This window comes from Alligator mississippiensis, chromosome 1, assembly GCF_030867095.1.
Source record: "Alligator mississippiensis isolate rAllMis1 chromosome 1, rAllMis1, whole genome shotgun sequence".
NCBI lineage: Eukaryota > Metazoa > Chordata > Crocodylia > Alligatoridae > Alligator > Alligator mississippiensis.
In genome coordinates, this window is record NC_081824.1 from 3,291,834 (window position 1) to 3,313,654 (window position 21,821).

Sequence of the window (21,821 nt, forward strand, 5' to 3'; positions counted from 1 at the left end):
AGGACAAGGGTCTGGGAGTGCACATCCTTAGTCTGTTGGCCATGGGCTGGACCCTCAGGAAGGCTTTACCATCTGCTCATGTTCCAAATGCCCTGGCACTGGAAGAGACCCTCACGTAGGGGGACAGCACTGGGTCCAGCCTGGAAAAGTGAAGCTCAGCCACTATGCAGAGGGACAGGGCCAAAGTGCCAGCACTGAGGATGGAGGAGAGGGGTTCACCTACCCAGCCCCCATCCGGGGCACAGCGTAGCACTCCACACTGCAATGCCAGTTCTCCGTGATGCCCCGCTCTCTTGAGGCCCCAGATGCAGGAAGGGGAAACCCAGCTCATGCCCTGCTCCGTGGGGACAGCAGACCCCCTGCCCCCACGCCAGGGCAGGGTGCAGGGATTTGCCCTCGAGCTTGGAAACAGCCAGCCATGCTGGTGGAAATGTGGGTGGTGTTGCTGGAGTAACCCCACTGCCACACACTGCCCAGCAGAGCTAGGATCTGAGATCCCCCAGGAGCACCTCGTAGCCAGGGCAGCTGCAGAGGGACCCTTCCTGCCCATGGGGCACGGACCGTGGGCCTCTGAGCAGCTACCATCTGCAAAGAAAGGGGCCAAGGCACTGGCACAGAGCATGCGGTTCACTAGGAGATCGCAACCTCCTTATGCTCCTTGCACTGAAGCAATAAGCCAAGGTCTTGGGTTCAAATGCTGACGTTGCCCTTTCCCCAGCTTGGTTACATGGGCAGCATTTCATGTGCAGAGTGAGAGGCAGTTCTCTGTACCTCCTTGGCCATTGCCAGCTGTGGGGAGGGGGGGATCCTATGGTGGGGCAGCAGCCTTAGGGTTACTGGTGTGGCTGTTCCTGAGTGTTGTGGTACCCCCAGAGGCCTCATCCCAAAGCAGGACTGCAGTGTGCAAGGCACTGTGCAAACATGGAGCAGCTCGGCAGTCCTGATGTTCCTCACCTAGGAAGAGAGCCAAGGGGTGGGTGCAGGGAGGTCTTGTATTACTAGCAGGCAGGGATCCCAGCACCCCTGCAGCTTGAGCCCTGTAGGCATCAGGGTACAGGGGAGTTTTAAGGAGGGGGGGGATGTGTGTAAATATTAAGCGGTGAAGAGCAAGTCACTAGGGATAGATTATTGCCTGTCTCTCACCATGCAAGAACGGGGGGCGCGGCATGAACCGAGCAGGTCGTCGGTCTAAAACCACTTCTTTTCCACTCAGTGTGGCATTAAAGTGGGGGCCCGTGGTTACCAGATTCATAGATGCGGTGGGAGCTGAGAGTTTGGCCAGATTCACAACCGGACTGGACACGTCCTTGGAGGGAAGGGGCATCGGTCGCTATTGAGCAGAGTAGTGAGAGGGTGCTGCCTGTGCATCGGGAATCGGGGTGATTCACCCCTGCAAGAAGCACAGGCAGGCGAGGTCCATCTCTGGGTGCAGGCAGACGTACCAGGGAAACCCCTCCTCGGACCTGGCAGCCTCTGACGAGGCGGGAGGGCCGGTGCCCTGCCCTGCCTCAGTTTCCCCGCCCGGCCCCAGGCGGGGGGCTGGCCCGGCCCCGCTCCGTGGCCACGCGGGGGCGCCCGGAGCCCTCCGCGGCCGCACAAAAGCCGCGGGCGGAGCGCGGAGCGCAGCGCAGCCCAGCCCGTCCCGCGCCCCGCGCCCCGCGCCCCGCGCCCGACCGCCGCCCGCGGGCATGTAGCGCCGGCCGGCCGGCCCGGGGAGCGCAGCGCAGCGCAGCGGAGCCGCCGTGAGTGGGGCGCGCGCCGGGCCAGTATCGCGGGGAACTGGGACCAGTAGGGGGATGGCAGCGGGGACGAGTGAGACCGGGGAACTAGGACCAGTATGCGGGGTAGTGGGATGAGTATGAGCAGGCGACTGGGACCCGTATGGGAGGAACTGGGACCAGTATGATGGGGGTAATGGGACCAGGATGGGAGAGGGACGGGGCCAGTGTGACCGCGGATCTGGGATCAGTATGCAGGGTAGTGGGATAAGTATGACCAGTATGGGGAGGTGACTGGGACGAGTATGGGACTTACTGGGACAAGTATGAAGGTGGGTAAATGGGACCAATATGGGCGGGGGGGGGTAGGGACCAGTATGATTGGGTAAATGGGACCAGTATGGGGAGGCGACTAGGGAGTAGTATGATTGGGTAAATGGGACCAGTATGGGGAGGCAACTGGCACCAGTATGATCAGGTAAATGGGACCAGTATAGGGGGAACTAGGGACAGTATGACTTGGTGAATGGGAACAGTATTGTGGAGGACTGGGACCAGTATGACCATGTAAATGGGTTCAGTAAGGGGGAGGGGGGGAACTGGGATTAGTAAAGAGGAGGGACTGGGAACAGTATGACTGAGTAAACTGGCACCAGTAAGGCAGGGGGGAATGGGGACCAGTATGACCAGGTAACTGGGACCAGTGAAGCGGGGTAAAACTGGGTCCAGTAAGTGCAGTGGGGGTGCACTTGGACCAGTATGACCAGGTAACTGGGGCCACTCAGGCAGGGAGGAACTTGGACCAGTAAGCAGAGAGGAACTGGGACCAGTATGACTGGGTAAATAGGACCAGTAAGGAAAGGAACTGGGACCAGTAGGACTGAGTACGTGGGACCAGTAAGGGGGGGAAACTAGCCGGAGACCCTGCCAGAGACACGGAGCCACTTGCTGACAGCTCCCGGGGTCTTGCGGCAGCAAGCCCCTGGAGGTGTTTGCGAGGGTCCTCGTGGTGTCCTCGGGGGGCAGGACCTGTAGCTGGCACCCAGAGGCAGTGGAGCGTCCATCCCCAGCTGCAAAGAGCAGGTCGGACAGAGCCGTGGCTGGGCTGGGGCACCCCGGGCTGCTCCTGTCCCGAGCTGTGGCTGGGCTAGCAGCACCCTGTTCTCAGGGTCTGGGGTGCCTCCCTGCCCTGCCCTGCCCTGCCCTGCCCTGCCCCAACGTGTCCTGTGCATCTGCACCAGTGCTAGGCTGCAGGGTTGCAGGGACTGGATAAAGAGCCTGCTGCTTGCTCCAAGCCCACGCAGCCGGGAGCCTCTGAACAAGAACGAAGCAGAGCCCTCTCCCACGGCAGGCAGGGACCGGGGGGCTTGGGCAGGTCATGCAATGCAATGGAGCTGTATGGGGCAGGAGGGGCTGAGCATGAGTTTTAACCCCCTCCACCCCACTGCACTCCCTTCTGGGCCATCTCTGTTTACACCTGCTGTGTGCAGCGGTGACCCAGAGATGGATCTGCCTGGGGGCGTGAATCACCCTGATTCCTGCTGGACGGCAGGATCGGGTCCCAGACGGGGCTGGGAGGGCAAGCACCTAGTTATCCATGAAGCCTTAACCAGGATACCCTGAGTGATGGGTACAGCTCGTGACATCTGCCCAGGCACCGGGTCCAGGTGAACTGGCACCTGGGCTTGAAGCAGGTCAGAGGCAAGGCACTGAGGGAGAGCGGGGCAGAGGAGGGCATGTACTTCCCACCTGACGAGCAGGCTTTCACCATCCAGCTGTGGTTGTCCCCAGCCAGGGGCCATGTCTCAGCTCCCGAATTAGCTTCTCTCAGCTTCCCTGACCTGCCCACTCTATCCCCAGCAGCCGCGAGGATGGAGAACAAGGCCATGTACCTGCACACCTTCGGCGAGCGGGAGAACGGCTCCGTCTTCGAGGAGCCCTTCGAGGGCCAGAACCTGTCCAAGCTCAACCTCTGTGAGGACGGTGAGTCCAGGACCCCCCATCCCGGCCCTCGGGGTCTTCCTGCCCTGTGGGAAATGGGGCTGGGTCTCTGCCCTCCTCTCCCACCTGCTTTGCAATCACCCCATGCTGAGCTGGTGCCCGGCCGGGTGCTTCAATGCAGCCCAAAGGAGCTCGGAGTCAGGCTGGATGCCCCCAGCTGGGTCAGGGGTGCAGGCACCTGGGGGAGCAGCTCTCGAACACCCTCCATCCCCAGGTTCAGCTGGGGTCATATGAGCCAGCCCAGCTGGAGCAAGGGCCCGCTGCTGGGAGAGGGTGGAGCAGGAGAGGCTGGAGGGGAGCGTTGCCAGCAGGGCGGGGGGAGGGTCCCCTGGCCCCTCCAGCTGAAGCACATGTCCTGCAGCTGGTGCGTGTGGCCAGGCTGGACTGCGTGGGAGGCCCTGTCCGCCCACCTCGCCCGGGGGTGCAGCTGCTGGTGGCTCCAGCCAGGTCCCGAGGTCAGAGCCAGCTTTGAGCTGTTTGCTGCAGCCCTTGGAGTCCCACCTGCAGCACCAGCTAGCAGGGCCCTGGCACTGCCCTCGGTAGAGCTTGGGCATGCGTGACACGGACAGATGTGCTCCCACCTCTGCACCCACCGTCCCCACTGCCACCAACACTGCTGTGTCAGGGGAATGACCGTGGCTGGAGCATTTCACGCGTCCCCGTCTCTGCTGCCTACAGCAGGCAGCTGTCGTCTAAAGGGTGGAAGTGCTCCTCCGCCGGCCAGGACACCTGGGTTCTCCTCCCACCTCAGCTGCATGACCCCCGGTCGGTCACTTCCCCATTTCTTCTCCCCCCTACCTCTGTCTCATTTGCTGTGTAGGTTTATGAGCCCATTGGGGCAAAGGCTGTCTCTCCATGTGTGCAGTGCCTAATGCTGGCCCTTCTTTGCGTGATAACGGGTTCTCCGGGTATCCCCCAGGAATAATTCCCTGGACACAAGAAGTACTTCCCCCTTCTGCTCCCTGCTGCTGGGCTGGGAGCAGAGACCCCTGGGCGATGCAGTGGAGGGGATGGGGGGAGCTGAACTGCAGCCAGCTCCTCGACCTCAAACCCTGACTCTCCTCTCAGCTGAGGCAGGCATGGACCAGCCTCAGTTTCCTTCACTTCTCACAGTTTGAGGAAGAGTACCAGAAGATGACCCCATGCTTTTTAACCTCGCTTTCTCCAAGCGACACGCACATGGGGGGACATTGAAGCCTTCCCCCACCTGCGCGGTCTGACCCTAAATAGGTCAAGAATCACTCCCATGGGATCATAGGAAAGTCAGGCTGGAAGGGACCTCGCAGGTCATCCAACCCAGCCCCCTGCTCAAGGCAGGATCAGCCCTGACCAAATCAGCCCAGCCACATGTCTGTCCCACCTACTTTTGGAAATTTCCAGGGATGGAGACCCCTGGTCCTCCTCAGAGCCAGAAAGTCACTCCTCATTTCCAGCCTCAGTTTCCCCTGCTGCAGCTTGAGGTCACTGCTCTTAGTCCCACCTCCTTGTACCATCCTGGGACAAGCCAGGCCTAGCCTGCTAAGCTGCCAAAATTAGATGGGGGCAGGTGTGGTCAGCCTGGAGGGGCCACGTCCTCCCGTCCCCCGTGGGGGGAACAGAGGTGCAGCTTCCAAAGGGACATGCCCAGAGCAGGCAGCACAGGTGGGATCATAACCGGGGTGGGGGGTCCTGGCTCTGCCCCTTCCAGCTGCAGTCCTTGCAATGGCTCAGGGATGCACGGTTCCCAGTGGAGCCTGGCCCCAGGTGGAGGAGACAGGCTGGTGATACCCGTAGTGGCGTGGTAAGGGGGTCCCAGCTCCAGGCCCACGCTCTGGGGAAGGTTGGGCAGCTCCATCCATCTTCTCACAGGGACGCTGGCATGTGTGCAGGGTGCTAGGTGGGCACGAAGGAAAGTCCCTGCTCCAAGTACCTTATAGCCCAGCACACGTGTGGGTTGAAAGGCGGCGAGAGGGGTGGCTGCCTGATGAATAGGGCTGTGGGGCTCGTGCCCTGTTGGAGATCAGCTCTTGCTGGCATTCAGGGTACCCAGCCCTACATGGCTATGCCAGCAGCTCTGCTAAACCAAGCTGCTTGGTGGCTATGCCCAGCCTGAAGTCACATCGTGAGTCAATGACACAGCTAGGAAGAGAAGTCCTGGCTCCCAGCCTCTTGCTCTAACCACTGGGCTCCTCTGCTTCTTGCTGCTCCTTCCCCAGATGTGAGAACAGATTTATTGTAAAAGTGTTACAATGAGCTAGCATGCAGGGTTTTCCTGGGGGCAGGGTACCCCTGGCTGCATGGCACCGTGCTGGGCAGGCATAAATCACCCAGGGCAGAGTCCATCTCAACCCACCCACCCTGCCTCTAGCTATGCCAGAGCCTGCGACATGCTGCATGTTCCCCCCGCACTGCAGAGCCCTTGTAAGAACTGGTCTGACCCCTACTTGTGTCTCCTGCTGGCCTGGACCCTACTTAGGGCAGTAGAGATGGGAAATGGGGGGTGGAAGGGCTGGAAGCTCAAAAGAGGGAATTGTGGGGCTCCTGCTGGCTGACCTTGGGGTGTGTCAGTGTGAGGCATGCAAAGCCAAGCTGCTGGGGTCAGGCCGGACCCGCCACGGGGGGCTGAGCATCGGGGTCATCATGTGGGTAGCAGGCAGCTGCGGGACCATGAAAGCCATTGCAGCCCTGGTACTAGTGTAGACAGAGCCCTGGTGCAAATCGGCAGATTCCACTGACTCCACCAGCCCAAGCCTCAGTGGCGCTGGGGACACACCTTTTGCTCCCAGAACCTGCCCCTCCAGGTCCCCATGGGACTGACCCAAGTTCGAGCGTTGCAGAAACGTGGCAGCCCTTCTTGGGACGCACCTGCCAGCCCTGTCGGACCCGTGGGCTGGTAACGAGTTGCATGGGGTCGGGGACATAGTGGCCATCTCACGCCTCCAGCACCGCCACCCCAGGGGCTTCCTGGGGAGGCCGGGGGCAGCTGGGAGAGTTCATGCTGGTGACCCTGGCCCCTCAGCATCCCCCCTCTTGTCCCAAATCTCTGCTCTTAGGTCAGCCCCCAGCTTAGCCCTCGGAAGGCAGGAGGCTTTTGCGCACGAGTTTGCTATCCCCAAGTTCAAGGTTGCACACCGGCTGCCCAACACTGCACCAGCCCCTCAGCTTATAGAAGAGATGGGGAAACTGAGGCACAGATCAGCTTCCCACCCACAGCCTTTGACTTGGGCTGGGCTTCTGGCCTGCCTTGCCCTGGGGGCCGGTGCTCTGCTGCTCCCCTGAATGGACCAGAGCTTCTCAGTGAAGTGTCTGAGGCCAGAGGCTGCCTGCGGACAACACGCATCTTGGTCATCGCTGCCTCAGTTTCCCCCTGAGCGCTGGGGGAGAAGCTGACTGAGCCTCTGCCCTGATTTGGGCAGACAGTTGGGTAGCACTGGTGGGTTTGGTCGGCAGGGCCCTCGGCATCTGGTGCTGGGAGATTGCAAAGCCTCGCTCAGAGGACATCAGGGAAAATGAGGCAGGGAGACTGACCCAGGCAAAGCAGCTGAACAGGGAACCCTGGATCCCAGCCCGCTACTTTCCTAGCATGGCCTCCTGCCCAGAAGAGCTGCCCTCTGCTTGGGAAGGGAGACGCTAGTCGCAGCCCCAAGGTCAGGGCCAGGCTGGGGGAAGCGCTAAGCTCCAGGCACTGCAACGCCCAGCCCACGGGGTGCTGGTCTCTGCACCAGCCTGTGCCCGCTGCTGTGCTCCCAAGCCTCCCAACCAGCCCTGGCACAAAGCTCCTCTGTGCTGGAGCCCTATGGGGGCTGGCAGGGCACCGGGAATGAAGTCACAGTAACCTGAGCTGGATCAGTGCATGGGGCTGGGGCTGCCCTGGGAGAGGGGAAGAGACAGGCAGACCTCTGCCCCTTGCACTGCCTCATGCTGCTGTCCCCTGCAGCTGATCAGGGTGGCTGGGAGGTGAGGCTGATGGTCTGCCCCGTGCAAGGGTCCAGGCTGTGCGATGGGGTACACTCCCCTCGGGTGCCCCACCAGTTGCTGCAACCCGGTATATCCCTCCTTAGGGTGTGGGAGCTGGGAGCAGGGTGACTGCAGGGCTGGGGGCCGTGTCACCGTCGACCCGTGGCAGACAGAAGAGGGTCTGGCTTGAAGATGCAGCTCTGTATCGGTGACCAAGGCAAGGGGAGGAGGAGTGGGGGGGCTGACCTGGCACCGCAGTGGGCGCCAAGCAGAGGAGAGTGCCTGTCCGGTGCCAGCCTAACGCTCCCTTTGTGCCCAGCAGGTGCCGGTGGCAGGATGAAGGCGGCCCAGCGCTGCGGGCGGCTGGGCTCCCTGGCAGCACTGAAGTACGCCGTGGTCGGGCTGTACCTGCTGGTGTTCCTGATCCTCGTCGGAGTCTTCATCCTGGCAGGTAACGGCGCGTCCACCCTCCCTCTCCACGCTCCCCCCGCAGCACCGCCTGTCCTCTCCCGGCACATATATATATATGCGTGTGTGTGTATTTTTTTTCTTATTTATATATAGAAAATAAATACTTTTGCAAGGTCCCGCGGTGACAACGGGGCTTGGAGCAATTAGAGGAAGACTTGTAAGTCTGGGAGGAGTGAAGGTTTGAGACAGCTTGCCAGGCTGAGCTGTGCTCAGACCCAGCATGGTGTGAAGATGGTTTGGTTTATGGGAGGGAGGGTGGGAGAGCAGGGGTGGGTGGCTCGATGATTTGGGGGGGGTGCAACGTGTGGGATGGTGGATCTGTACCTCCGGCTTGTGCATTGTGGAAAGTGTCCAGCGATCGGATACCTCGGGACTTTGGCTGGTCACCTGCTAAGCTGAGGAAGGGATTTTATGCCCTCATGGTTTGGCTTCTGGTGTGTTACTTTCCTCCGGGATGTTGGTTGCAGCCCAGGCTGGGGAAGGGGACAGGGCTGTGTAAATGCTCCTGCTGGCACCAACTCCGGAGGTACCTGCCTTGAGGGTCTTACCCCTGTGCTCAGGGTCAGACCGAGGCTGCATTTGGGGTCAGGAAGGAAAGTTTCTGCAAAATTATAGACAATCCCAGAGCCACAGGGCTGGCAGGGAGCTGCAGAGGTCACATCTATTTCAACCCCTGCCTGAGGCAGGATCAGCCCTGTGCAAACCAGCCCGGACACATCCATCATCTGAACTCTTCGGGTCAGACCAGCCTGGGCTGTGTGGGAATGGGGGGAAGTTGCCTTCCTGTGTTGCCTGGGACAGGGTCCTCTTCCTTGAATCCTCTGAACATCTGTGAACCAGCTCCTTCCCCAGCTTTGCTGCAGCAGGGCATTGGCAGTGCCCCTGGCCCCCAGCTCTTACCTCCGGCACGTCACAGGGTGGCTTGGGGATCACCAAATCTGTGCCTCGTATCTGCATGGGAGGGTCAGATAGGATTTAGGGGGGTCCCAGTGAGCACAGGGGGCTGGACTCAGTGGATCAGGGGTCCTTATCTATCTTGTGTCCTTTTGGGGTCTGCGACTGTTCCTGCCCCTGCCACTGACTTCCTGTATCACCTCGAGCAAGTCCTTTACACAGCAGATCTCCCCATGCCTTTGCACAGGGAGGGGATGGCTGTATTGGCCCCCCGGGGTTGCTGTTGGTGTACTAAAGGGGTTTCAAGGTGGTCAGCAGCAGGGAAAGGCCCAGTGCAACAGAGGGACCCATCTAAAAACCCTCTCTGCTGAGACCCGTGCAGCAACGGTCCTGGGAACCCAGCGCTGCAGGGTCTCGCCCTCAGCCTGCCTCGCTGCCGCCCCCCTTCCCCGAGACAGTGTTTACAACGCCTCTTAGGATCTTGGGTGTAACCTCGCCAGGATAAAGCAGGCGCGGCGTGAGTCATGCTTGGCCTGGGAGCATCCCTGCAAAGCCATCCAAGGCAAAAAACAAGTGGAGGATTAACGAGGCCCCTGGCACCACCCCAGCCTCCTGCGCTGGCTCTGGGACGGAGCCGGGCGCCTGCGACCGCAGCCTGTTTGTTTGCAAGCCCCGTCCCGGCCCCCACCGCACCCCCATGCCAGGCGGCCGAACGCTGCTAGGCTGGGGGTACGGCCGGATGGGAAGACACAGCTCGCCTGTTGGGCTTCGTTTTGAGAGGCCTCTCACCATGCACCAGCCCCCAAGCCCCGCAGAAGAGAAAGCAGGGAAAGCAATGCCCTTTCATGGTTTCCGGGGTCAGGCAGGGCACAGTCTTCCCCTTGCCTGGGCTGGAAACCGCCGGTGGAAACCTGTGAGTGCTCCCCATCTGGTTTGCAAAGACCTCTCCGCATTGGCATTGCTTCCCTCTGGCTTGCCTGGTCCGGAGAGCAGCAGGGCTTAGATCGTGCTTGGTCCCTCGCCTGACTTCTCTCGCCAGGGGGGATGTCTGGGGCTCCGGGGCTGTCTGGTGCCAGCTGCTTGTTGACTTTATCTCGTTTTAAGCCTCTGTGTGATGGGCGGGTCGAGAGCCCCAGCCCGTGCAACGCACGCACAGACCTGCCTCCGGGGCTCAGAGCTGGCTAGGAAAACACCGAACCCTCACCCCACCCAGGCAGGGCAGGGATCGAGCATCAGATCATCCTTCTCTGGGTTGTGGCTCCAAACGGCTTGCCCCCCAAGGCCCGAGCCCAGGCCTCTGCCATCATCAGGGACCCATCTTCCCTGCCGTACCCCCAAGCTGCCAGGAATCGTCTCGTGGGGTCCAGCCGTGTTATCGGCTGAGCCCGGAGGATGCTGGGGGAGGCTCGTGGAGCAGGAACCGGCTCTGTCTTGGAGGCTTGTGGTACTGCCAGCCAACGGGGAGCGCACAGCACTTTTGGCCACCTCCTCCGTGGACCCCAAGGCTCATGAGGGCACCCAGGCGCCGTGCCATCGGCAGGTCTCGTGTGCCTTGAGACGGCAGCTGGAGTCCTTCAGGCTGTCGGGTTGTTTTCAGCGTTCACGTCGGCCTTGGGAACGTAAGAATGGCCGTGTACTGGGTCAGACTGGGTCTGTCTTGTCCAGTCTCGTGCAAAAGCAGAGAGCAGAGGCTGGAGGGGGAGTGACCTGGGTCTCACCAGGTGTTTTTTTCCCCACCCTTTTCCTCTCCCACTTGCAGCCTCCAGCACTGAAGGTCCAGGCGGGTCTAATGCAGAGGCCGTGCCCCTCACTCCCTGCTCAATAGTGACCGATGCCCCCTTTCCTCCAAGCCCACGTCCAGTCTCTGGATGGATCTGGCTGAGCTCTCAGCTCCTATCAGATCTGATGGTCACAAGCCACAAATTTTAGTGCCACGCTAGGTGGAAAAAGACTTCTTTGTGTGCATTTTAAACCAGCGACCTGCTCGTTTCATGTCGTGCCCCCAAGTTCTTGCATTGAGAGAAAGTATTGCTTTGTCTTGCATTGTGAGAGAGAGGTCTGGGTGTCCCGAGGACACTGAGCTGGCGGGGTGCTCTTGGCCGACGAGGAGCTGCTCCACCCAACAGCCCCATTACAACAGCAGAGAGCCGGTCGGACACGGCTCTCACGGTTACATCCCCTGCGTTGGGCCAGCTCTTGTTTCTCTTTAAGGCCTCATCTCCTGGAGTCAAGGGATCCTGTCTGAATTGCAACTGCTGGTTGAATGTCCAGCCCCTCTGCTTGCAGAGCACATGAGTGTGTGACCTGCCTTGCACGGCGACCGGCACAAAACCTCACATGGATGGTTTAGCATCAAGCATCCCACTGTTTTTGAGCTGAGCATGTGGGTGTTAGGAGCCAGTGGGCTCGGAGGTGGCTATGCTGTGTCCGTGCTCTCCAGGGCAAAGCCCTCGATCAGGACCTGGCGTGTGCGAGTCTTGGCAAGCTGTGATACATTCAACCTTTCCTAAGAGCGCGTTGTTTGGAAGACGGTCTCCAGCCCTCCATGAAACAGCAGCTGACCAGCAGAGACAGAAACTGGAGGTGGGAGTCCTGGTTTCCTGTGGCCACGGTTGTAGCTCTGGACTGTGTCAGAAAGGTGCTGAGTTCATGGGTACAGGGCCCCCGACACAGAGAATTGAATTGGATGCTAAAGCCATGCGGGGGCTAGTCCAGCGCTTGAGCCCTGTGCTCCCATCTGCCTAGAGGTGGATTGCACCTGGAATGAGCATAAAAAGCAGCCAAAGTCAAAGGCAGCATATTCAGGTATTTAAAGGATACAGAGGAAAGCTGAGGAGAGGGTGTGACCGGCAGAAGGAGAGAACGGAAGCAGAGGAAGGAGAGGCTAAAACACCCAGAATGATTTGTTTTAAATAGATTTTAAAATACCAGTTTAAGAAAATCATCTAAGTCGTGGTTATGCTGCATGTAATTATACACCATCTTCAGCAAGAAGCATTTATTCAGCACCTGTAAGCTACAGAGGCATGCAGGCTCCCACGCGGCTTCAGCTCCTGCTTCGTCTCGCTCGTTTACCAGCGAAGCTGAAACGTGGCTGGATAACGCAGCGATCCCATGACGGCTGTGGCAATTCTGGAGAGGCCGGAGCGTGTCCAGATCAAAGCAGACATCCCGGGATGAGGCACTGTGGTCTTTATCCACGAGCCTGCAGGTCTTTGTGCACCCGAAGGATTCCTTTACGCAGTGTTTGATATGCGGAGCTCATCATGGCAGGACCAGACAGGTCCATCCTTCCCCGGCCGGTCACTCAGGACACCTGCGGGAAGTGCCACCCCCATGCAGTGCGCTCCACTGGGACCACCATGGGACACTGCATTGCCCGCATCTCTGTGGGAAAAGCTTGCCTACCTCTAAGCGGAGATTGCTCCAGGTCCCTGCATCGGGGAATGCACCCGGCTTGTACTGGAGGAAGGCAGGGCTGAGCTCCACGAGGCCGGGAGCTCCCAAAGACGAGGGGCTGTCCCATCTACGAGAGGGGCTCAGCTCTCTGCTGTGCAGGGGACGTGGCTGTGACTCCACACCCCGATACTTCCTTGGGGCTGCTCCAAATTACCCCAGGGGGTCTCACTTGCCCCCAGGAGGCTGCTGGCACCCTCCTTTCCACCACAGTCCCCAACACACCCTGGCACAGAGGGTGGAGAGGGGTCTCAGACCAGCTCCCAGACTCCCTGGCTTACTCTCTGGCCTCCTGGCACCGGTTTAGCCCAGACCAGGAGTCATCTCCCTCCAGGGCCGTGTTGACGTCCAAGGCAAAAGTTGGTGCTGAGCCTTGGCCCAGGTCTCCTCCCTTGGAAAATCCCAGCCAAGGCCTCAAGGCCAGTGCGGACATAAAGCCTCAGTCCTGCCGAGTTGCCGGCCAGGAACGATTTCCCCAGCAAGAGCTGTCCATAACAGAAGCATTGGTGCCCGGCTGTGCCCAGAACAGGGAGCAGGGGAGCGTACTGGGTGGCTGGGTGTCAGATCTGGCTTTCCCAAGGAGACTGCAGGTCTCCCATGGACAGGTTGTCTTCCTCGCTTGGCTTCAGCGGGCGTCTCGTGACGCTCTGTGGCCAGCGGCGGAGAAATAAGCAAACCGCTAAAAATATCTTGAATTACCTTGGAGCTCTGCACAAACAGGATGTTTCAGGCCGGAGATGGATGGTGGTTGAAATCTCGCCTGCTTTTAATCTGCTCTTTTGCAAGACCCGGGAGGTGGGTCCGGTGCCTTTGGCCAATGCATGTCGACACCCTCCGGAGGACAGCAGCCTTCTGTCTGATGCAACCTGGATTGATTGGGAAGGGAAGGGAAGCGTCGTCCTGTCAAGCGGAGAAGGAGATGGCTGAAGCAGTAGAGTAAGAGTCACTGTTTTAGGGCCAGAAGCGATGCCTAAGGTCTCATCTCTGATATCCTGCAGGACACGGGCCAGAGTGTGTCCCACGGTGGTGCCTACACCAGCCCTGCCACAACCTGTGGTTGCATGAGAGCCTCTCGGCCTGAGTGGCTGTGGTGCTAACGTGCTCTCTGCTAGCACTGACACCCCCTTCCCACTCCCACTCCTTCCAGTTTCCCATTTCCAGCTGCTGGGGCTTGTTTTCCCTGTACCTGCCTGATGGAAGAGCCCTCTGGCATCCTGTCTGCCCCTCCTCATGGCTTGTGGGATGTGATGGGTCAGGGGTTTGGGATTTTTTAGCCTCCCGCAGAGGTGCTGGGTGTTGCTGCAGCCCAGGCTGGGGAAGGGGATTGGGCTGTGCCAATGCTCCTGCTGGGACTCAACCCTGGAGGGTCCTGGCTGGAGGGTCTGCCCCCTCCACTCAGGGTCAGGCTGACGCTGCATTTGGGGTCAGGAAGGATTTCCACACCCGGTCACATTGATACAGACTGGGGGTTTTTTGTTCCATGGACTCTGCATGGCGTATATGAACATCCTTTGCAGCAGCAGCAGGACGCCGGCTGCTGCGGTGCCCCTGCTTTCCCTGTGGCAGGGTCAGGTGTGATGTCAATTATTTCTACGATTATGGCTGTGTCTGGGCTGGTTTGGACAGGGCTGATCCTGCCTCAGGCAGGGGTTGGACTAGTCCTGGGTGATGGGCTCCCACAGCCATGGGGAGTAGTGGGAAGGAGTCTGAGCCCCTCCCAGGTCGGTCTTCCCCCAGTCCTGGTCCAGGCTGACCCTGGCATGGGTGAAGGAGCTTCAGGAAGGGGACCTGGGACCCATTTGGCCTTCACTCTGCTGTTACAGAGCAGAGGGCCTTGAGGCCCTGGGCTTTGGGGATACAGCAAGCACAGCTGGACTGGAAGCAGCTGGGCCCCGTTCTCCTCCTCCGGACCCAGGGTCGCTGGTGTCCGCCGCTCTGTGATTGGTGTTCATCACTTGTGGACACAAGCTGCCCGCATGTGCATGTGTGCGTGCATTTGTACATGCATGGGCACCAACCTGCCTACATGAGACTGGAGGTCCGCCTGCCTGCGTCAGCGTAACGGCGTGGATGTCAGCATGAATGGGTGTGCGCGCTGCTCCCCGTTGGCAGCATAGCTGGGTGTTCATCTGTGTGCACACTCTCACCCTGTGGTAGATTAGTCCTTCCCTTGAGGGCTCAGTTACTGAGGGGTAATTTGCATTTACCACGGGTGTAAGTGCAGACACACAAGCACTTACCGAGGAGCAGCTGCTGCTCAATTCAGACCTCGTCTTTCTTTGCTTTGGGCTAACAGGCTTGTGTGCCCGAGCCCTGGGTGGAACGATCTTGCGGGGGAAGGAGCCTTGTCCTGATGTAGCTTGTTCCTGTTTCCTGCAGGGCAGGAGCTGTCCTGGTAAAGGCTCTAGACTTTATGCAAAGAAGTGGAGGATTTTTTCCCCAGCCCACTGGCAGTTTTGAGACATTGGGGGGGGGGGGGGGGGGCGGACATATTTGTTTCCAGCTCTCCTCAAATAATTTTGCTAAGTGAAATTGCTGACGAACCAGGAATTGAAGAAAAGGAGTGTTTCGGATCACAGAGCATGTGTGGATCCGGTGTTTTTAAAGGATTTTGTAGAATTATAGAAGAGTCTGGCTGGCAGGGAGCTCCAGGAGTCACATCTAGTCCAACCCCTGCCTGAGGCAGGAGCAGCCCTGTGCAAACCAGCCCAGACAAACCCGGTGTGCAACCTCTGAGCAACATGACACAGCCGCCCCTGATGGCCCCAGGCATCACACCCGACCCTGCCCCAGCTGGGGGACCACAGCACCAATGTCCTGCTGCTGCAAAGGGGGTTAATAGACACTTGAGAGACCCCAGGCAGAGGCCGTGCCCTGCTGCAGAGGAAGGCAAACCCCTCCAGTCCATACCAATATGACCAGGGGGCAAAATCCCTTCCTAACGCCAAATGCAGCATCAGTCTGAGCCTGAGCGCAGGGGCAAGACCCTCCAGCCAGGACCCTGCGGGGTTGGTGCCAGCAGGAGCATTGGCACAGCTGTTACCAAATTTGCCCATTACTTTGGGGTGTGCTCATTTATTAGGGATAGTTTCTAGGGTCTTGGTGATTCTGTCAATGTGCTGCTTGTGTTACTATACGGAGCTGTATCTCTCCCTTCTGCAAGCCCTCACCCCCAGTGGAGCTATCTTGCAGGACTCAATCTCAATGGGACTGGGTTCCTCCAGTCACCAAATCAGTCATACACACAAACACACACAAATTAACGTGACACGCCTGACCTGGCCGGGCTGATCAGCATGGACAGGCTGACACCCTCATATGCCAAGAATCAGTTCATAAGAGCAACAATAAGCTGCAGTCAGACACAAGCACACAGGTGAACAGAATCCCTCTGAATCCGGCTGGGTGTCCAGCTGACACCCTCATGGGCCAGCATTCAGTTCATAAGGGCACGTCTGAGTCAAACTGGGTCAATCAGCCTGTACAAGCTGATCCCCTTATGTGTTTCAAACTCAGCACGTCCCAATCTTTGGCTTCTTGATGAGCAGACCCCACAATAATTTAGGTTTCACAGGGATCTTTAGCATAGGTAAAAGAAGCGTTGCTGCAGAGCATGGGAGGAAAAAGAAGCAGAGAAGGAAAAATATACCCAATTACTACCAGTCTGACTATAAAAGTTATTTATTGCTAAGCATATGAAATATATAATAGTACTAGTAGTAATAGCCATGCAAAAGAAAAACAAACACAAACAATGACAATGACAATACTACCCTGGTTTCACTAAGTATTTGGGGAAACTTAGCTCAAGCTTAACTAATACAGTGCAGGTTCAGAAGTTTATGCCTAGAAAGAAGAGAGAACGCTGGGAATCTCACCGAGTCCACGGTACCCAGGCTGCAAAGCTGACAGGCACAGTCCGTAGCACAATCCTTGGAGAGAGAGATAATCTGTTCTTCCAGCGTCCCAAGAATGACAGGGGATGGTGTCAGCACAGGAGTTTTCTTCTTCTTTCCTTTTCTCCCTCTTTCCTCCTGCTTCTTCTTTTTCTTTCTCTTTCTTCTTTTTTTAAGCACACACACTTACAGATTTTTATACCCTCAGTTCAGCTGCTTTGAAGCACCCTCAGTAGTGTAAATCATTGTCTTTTCTATTGACAAGGGGTTATCTGGTTTGGACCATCTCAGGAAACTGATTGATAATCAGGAAACACTTAAGATTAGGGAGTAACCCAAATACTTGGGAGCCAGCTTGAGATTCCTATGGATGGCAGATATCCTGATGGGATATCTCATGGTTTCTTCAGGAACAATAGATAGCTTGCAGCATCAGGATTTTGGATTTTTACTTGTTGTGCACAAGCCTCAGCTTAGCATGACTTTTCCAGATTTTACTATAGTCTTTTAACAGACTTAAAGCAATTATTGGGGAGCTCATAACCTTTTGTGGAGAGGACTTCCACCAGTCGTCTCGGGAAAGATACGACAACACCTGGGATTAGGGCTCCAGCAGGCTGGATGCTGTGATAAACCCTTAACCATTGTTCAAATGTTGCCCGTACCCCCTCGGACTCGGTCTCTTGCCTCAGCATTCCCTAACCCGGCAACAGAGTTTTAGTCAATCAAGTTTAAATAGGCCTCCCATAGTGGGACCGGGGAATGTACGGCCCGAGATGCCTATTAAACTTAGAGGGGTGTGTGTGTGTCTGGAGGGGGGGGAAAAGTCCTTAGCAAATCCAGATTAGAACTGGTCTGATAAATGCTGAGCTGGGTGTGTGTGAACATGGGTTGATTAACATTGGAAGCACAGATTCCCCATCATGCAGCGCTCTCCTGCTTCTCTGGTCCCAGAATTCACTGCAGTCTCTGCTTCAGGCTTTCTGTTTCCCATCTCTCATGTCAATGAATGGTCATCTGGTTCCATCTCGGATGCAAATGAGACCTAGGGCAGTTGTTCACTCTTATCACCCTTATCTGGAGAGTTTTAGGTGTGTCTCTCACTGCATCTTAATCAGTTTCATTTATGTAGAGGAGGGGGGGGGGGGTGAGTCCTTGTGAGTCAGACAGACTGCATCCTGTGCCAGGGTTGCCCAAGAATACAGAGCTGAGGCGTAACACAGCCCAGTCCCATCCCCAGCCTGGGCTGCAGCAGCACCTCTGGGGGAGGCTTAACCTCCTGAAAAAAAGCCCTGACACCGGTGCTTAGTTTGCAAAAGTTTCACTAGCTGTTTTATCCTCCGCTTTGGCTGTAAGGTTTTTTTTGTTACCATCCTCAACCCCAAACTGGAGTCCCTGCCCCCCTCCCTCCAGGGATGGCAGCTAGAGGATTCTGCGGCCAGTGACTGTATTTGAGTTTCACCACTAATTGCAGCCCCAAAGCTGCGGGCACAGACAGAGCACGAGGCCCGGGCATGCCTTTAGTCCCTCTTCCCTGTCCGCAGGCCTGCCCCGGCGAGTCGCACCCCCAGGATTGTGTTTAGATGTGGAAAAGCAAACCGCCCCAGCGTCTGTGCAGACGTGGGTGCCAGCCGTGGCTCTTGGGTTACCATGTGCCTTTTGGCCTCGGCTAACCTCAAAGCAGAGTCGGGGACTGATGGGAATTGTGCATCACGGAGCTTGTCTTCAAAGGGTGGCATCAGAGCTCAGGGGTCTCGCCGCTCCTTTCAAACCTGTTGCCACCGCTCCCTTGAATGTACTTTGGATTGAACATGAGACTCGGTTTTCTCCTCCGCAGAGCAGCTCTAGCTAAGCCTGGGTCATTCTTCTTGATTTAAGACCAAGCTCAGGAAAACGTGCGGTCTCAAAATAGGCAGCACCAAAACACCGAAGCCTCCTGTCAAGTCAAACAATCCCTATTTAAAGGGAGTTGTGGTTTATGAGCTCTGACAAGCTCTTTCGGGCCCCCACCTGTCAGAAGAGAAACCTGTCAAGAAAAACTATATATAAATATACACACACACACATATATATATAGAGTGTGTGTGTGTGTGTGTGTGTGTATGTATGTGTATGTATATATATATATGTGTATGTGTATGTATGTGTATATATATAGTTATTCTCAGCAGGTCTCTATATATGTATATCTAGACCTGTATATATGTCCATTATAGAGATGCATATAGAGATCTCTGTTTTGACATTTTGCCCGTAGGATATAGTGGGGAAGGACAAAACAGCCTGTAAGTTTGTCACTTCTGGCTTGATTTGGATGCACTTTGCAGAAATGGTAGCCCCTTCTAAGGGCATGATGTGTGCCAAGTTTCAAAGAGATAGGTGCAGGGAGTTCGAGGAAACTGCACCCCAAAGTTTTGAAAGCAAAACTCATGTCACGTGTATGTGTTAAGCCACAGTGGGGTGAAAACTGCATTCATGCTACAAAGGCCACAAAGCCTGCCAAGTTTCAAGAAGATCAGTGCAGGGGTTTGGGGAAAACTGCACCTCTAGCTGCTGACAGGCAAAACTCGTGCCATGGGTGCTTGTGTTAGCTAGCTACCGTATTACCAATCAGTCATGATTCACTGAGGGACCAGCTCAATACACAGTAGCTAGCAAGGATAATGAATTAATTAACAAGGATTAACACCTACAAAATCACAGACTAAGGAGAGGAAAGAATCAATACAGAACCAGGAACTGCTTCTGCCCCAAGACGGAGACAGTCAGTTGCACAAGAACACATAGAAGTGCAAGAGCACATCTGGGCTCACACCTGTGACACTAGAGGTACCTCCACGTGGCACAGAGAAGCCAAGCCCCAGGGAGCTCGTGCCACGCGGTTGCCTGTTGGCTGTTTCTAATATGAAAAAACCCCTGGAAGAACCAATTAGGCCCAATACATTTATTGATTAGGACCACAGCCATCAGCGACATAAAGCAAGGGTGTCAAACTTATCTGGTCCCACAGGCTGGACGAGCGGTGTGGAGCAGTGTGGGTCCCAGACTGGCTGGGGCAGGTGTTGTGCAGGCCAACTATGGACCCAACGGTAGTGCCAGAGGCTGGATAATGGACCTCAGTGGGCCATATGCGGCCCACGGGCTGTGTCCACCCTGACATACAGGCTGCGTTCATAGTCCTCAGCACACTGCAGCCCTCGATAGGTAGCAAGCTCAGCATGTAGTCTCGCCGCTGTGTTTCTACCTCATTTGTTTGCAGCTTCTAGTGCTGCAGCCTTCGGCTGACCCTCCTCTTCCAAGCAGAAGCATAAAAACACCAGAGTCACGAATCACCCCCGCTGCCAGCTGTGCCAAACAGAAATCTGCCACCAGGACACACCACTCATCTGTGCCCAACGGAGGAAAAACCCTTCCCCAACCAACCGTGACCCATGACGAAAGCCTTAAAAACAACCTTTATGTAAGACTTGGCACTGAGCATTTCCATGTGCCCTTCGGCTGTGTGGCCAGGTGTTGTTTCATGCACATTGCTGCTAATACAAAGGAGACAGGAAGGGGTTTTTGGTGAGTTTAGCAACATTTTGCCTTGAGTCCACAGGTGATGATGCAGATCAGAAACGGGCATGTCGTGTTAAATGTTTTCCCATTGGTTAACATAACAGGCTCACGATGGAAAAAATTGGCACGCGCCTGATTAACAGGGTGGCCAATTAAGTGGTGTGCCTGCTCGGGTCCAACAAAATTTGGCATCATGATGTCCCAAGGGAAGCTGTCCTGTAGAGCCTTTAATGAAGAGCGGCTGCCCCATGTCTTCTGCTGGCAGTCGCCAGCTCCACTTGGGACCTCTCCAGGACAAGCGATGGAGGCGGCTGGCTCCTCTGGACGCTATCCCACTGGCACATGCTGTAGCAACCCTGACTGGAGTAGGAGGCCGTGTGTGATGCCTTGTGATGCTGTTGTTTCATACGGCCCCTGATTGCTTCCCAAAAAGCTTCCTATGCCCCTGGGGCTCCCTCAGTCTCCTCAGGCCCTTTACACCCAGAGGAGGAGGGTGGCTTGTGGCAGTGGGGAGCATCGGGCTCTCAGAACTGCCTGCAAAGCTGGAGCCCCGGGCTGCACACCTGGCGTGTGTTTGCAGATGCGCTCACTTCGCAGTGTGTCCATGCCTCATGCACACACACGGGAGGGATGTTTGGGCATGCATTTGTGCCCAACGGTGTGCATGTGGGGGGGGGGGGCATGCATGAGTGCATGTGTGTGCACGCGAACACCTCTGCCCCTGCTTGTACATGCATGTGGCTCTGTGGGTTTGCAGGGCTGTATGTGCAGTTGCATGTACACATAGGGGCAGGAAAACATGCCTGAGAGCATGGCTGTGCGTGATTGTTCATGCAGCCATCAGTACAAGCACGCACGCGTGTGTCCATACGGAGGAGTGCGAATGGTTCAGGGGCTTCCTGGGACTGCAGCAAAGCCCCTGGGTAAGCCCTGCCCTTCCTGTGCTGCTGTATTTCATGCAGGAGGGAGCGAACAGAGCAGCCCCTTCATGAAATCATGAAGGGTGTGGACCAAGGCTCGTTATCAGAGCTGCAGCCCTGGGGGCTTGTCCCCCTCTTGGCTGAAGGTCTCAGCCTGAGTGATGCACAAGGTGTTTCCCACCCTCCGGGACAGCTGTATCCCTAGGGTGCATGGATCCCATTGCATCAAACTGCTCCCCCGGGCTTCAGTGATTCCCGGGCACCGACGGCTCAATCAATTTATGGGCCAGTGTAGTGCTGATGGCACATGAGCTTGGGAACAAACAGCAGCTCCCACCTGCACGCCCCTGTGAGCAGGGGTTCCCTGTGCAGCCGGTCTCCAGCGGCCCACGTGAGCTACCAGATCGAATCGGGAGTGAAGCTACATGGGGAGCAAGGGCAGCAGGTGCCTGCTGTCTGGTGGGAACAGGCACTGATGGCAGCGGCTATCCCAGGGGAGCTGGTCACCTGTCCATCCTGTGTCCCAGGATCAGTGACTCCGGTGTCAACGTGCCGCGTGTTTAGCCCCACGTGATAATCCTCCACGCTATCCCATCAGCAAAGCTCTCCAGCCTCGCAGCACAGACCTCCCGGGCGACCGCTAAAGGAGTCGCCCCGCCATCTGGCAGTCGTAAGCTGTTATCCTTTCACGGGCCAGCCCAGCAAGTTATCTCACTCCGTTTGCCCAGCTTCCCCCCCAGCCAGCCCTAAATCAAGCCATCTGCGGTTTCTCCGGCATGGTCCCCTGCCAGGGGCTGCGATTTGCAGAAAGTCTGAGGCAGATGGGACGAGGCGTTCTGGAGATAGCAGCGTTGTTGTGAGGGAGGGGAAAAAAACAAACCCAAACCCCACCGTGTTCTGGTTTCTCGGCAGCTCCCTCCTGTCTCTCAGCCCAGCCTGGCTCCAGGAGCGCCTGGCTCGGAGCCCCCTGG

At 57.1% G+C, this 21,821-nt stretch overlaps 1 protein-coding gene across 3 annotated transcripts in view; it reads left to right on the forward strand.

Moving 5' to 3' along the window:
• The first annotated feature begins 1,599 nt into the window (after nucleotides 1–1,599).
• Nucleotides 1,600–21,821, forward strand: part of SCARA5 (scavenger receptor class A member 5) — a 63,078-nt gene continuing 42,856 nt past the window's right edge. Inside the window, exons 1-3 of one of the 3 annotated variants that reach the window (XM_059727948.1) lie at nucleotides 1,600–1,742; nucleotides 3,579–3,701; nucleotides 7,975–8,106. In XM_059727948.1, coding sequence (XP_059583931.1) covers nucleotides 3,590–3,701; nucleotides 7,975–8,106 — 244 coding nt within the window. In that variant the 5' untranslated portion in view covers nucleotides 1,600–1,742; nucleotides 3,579–3,589. The remainder of the gene's footprint in view (nucleotides 1,743–3,578; nucleotides 3,702–7,974; nucleotides 8,107–21,821) is intronic. The other 2 variants (XM_059727951.1, XM_014607013.3) reach the window with 2 other exon arrangements.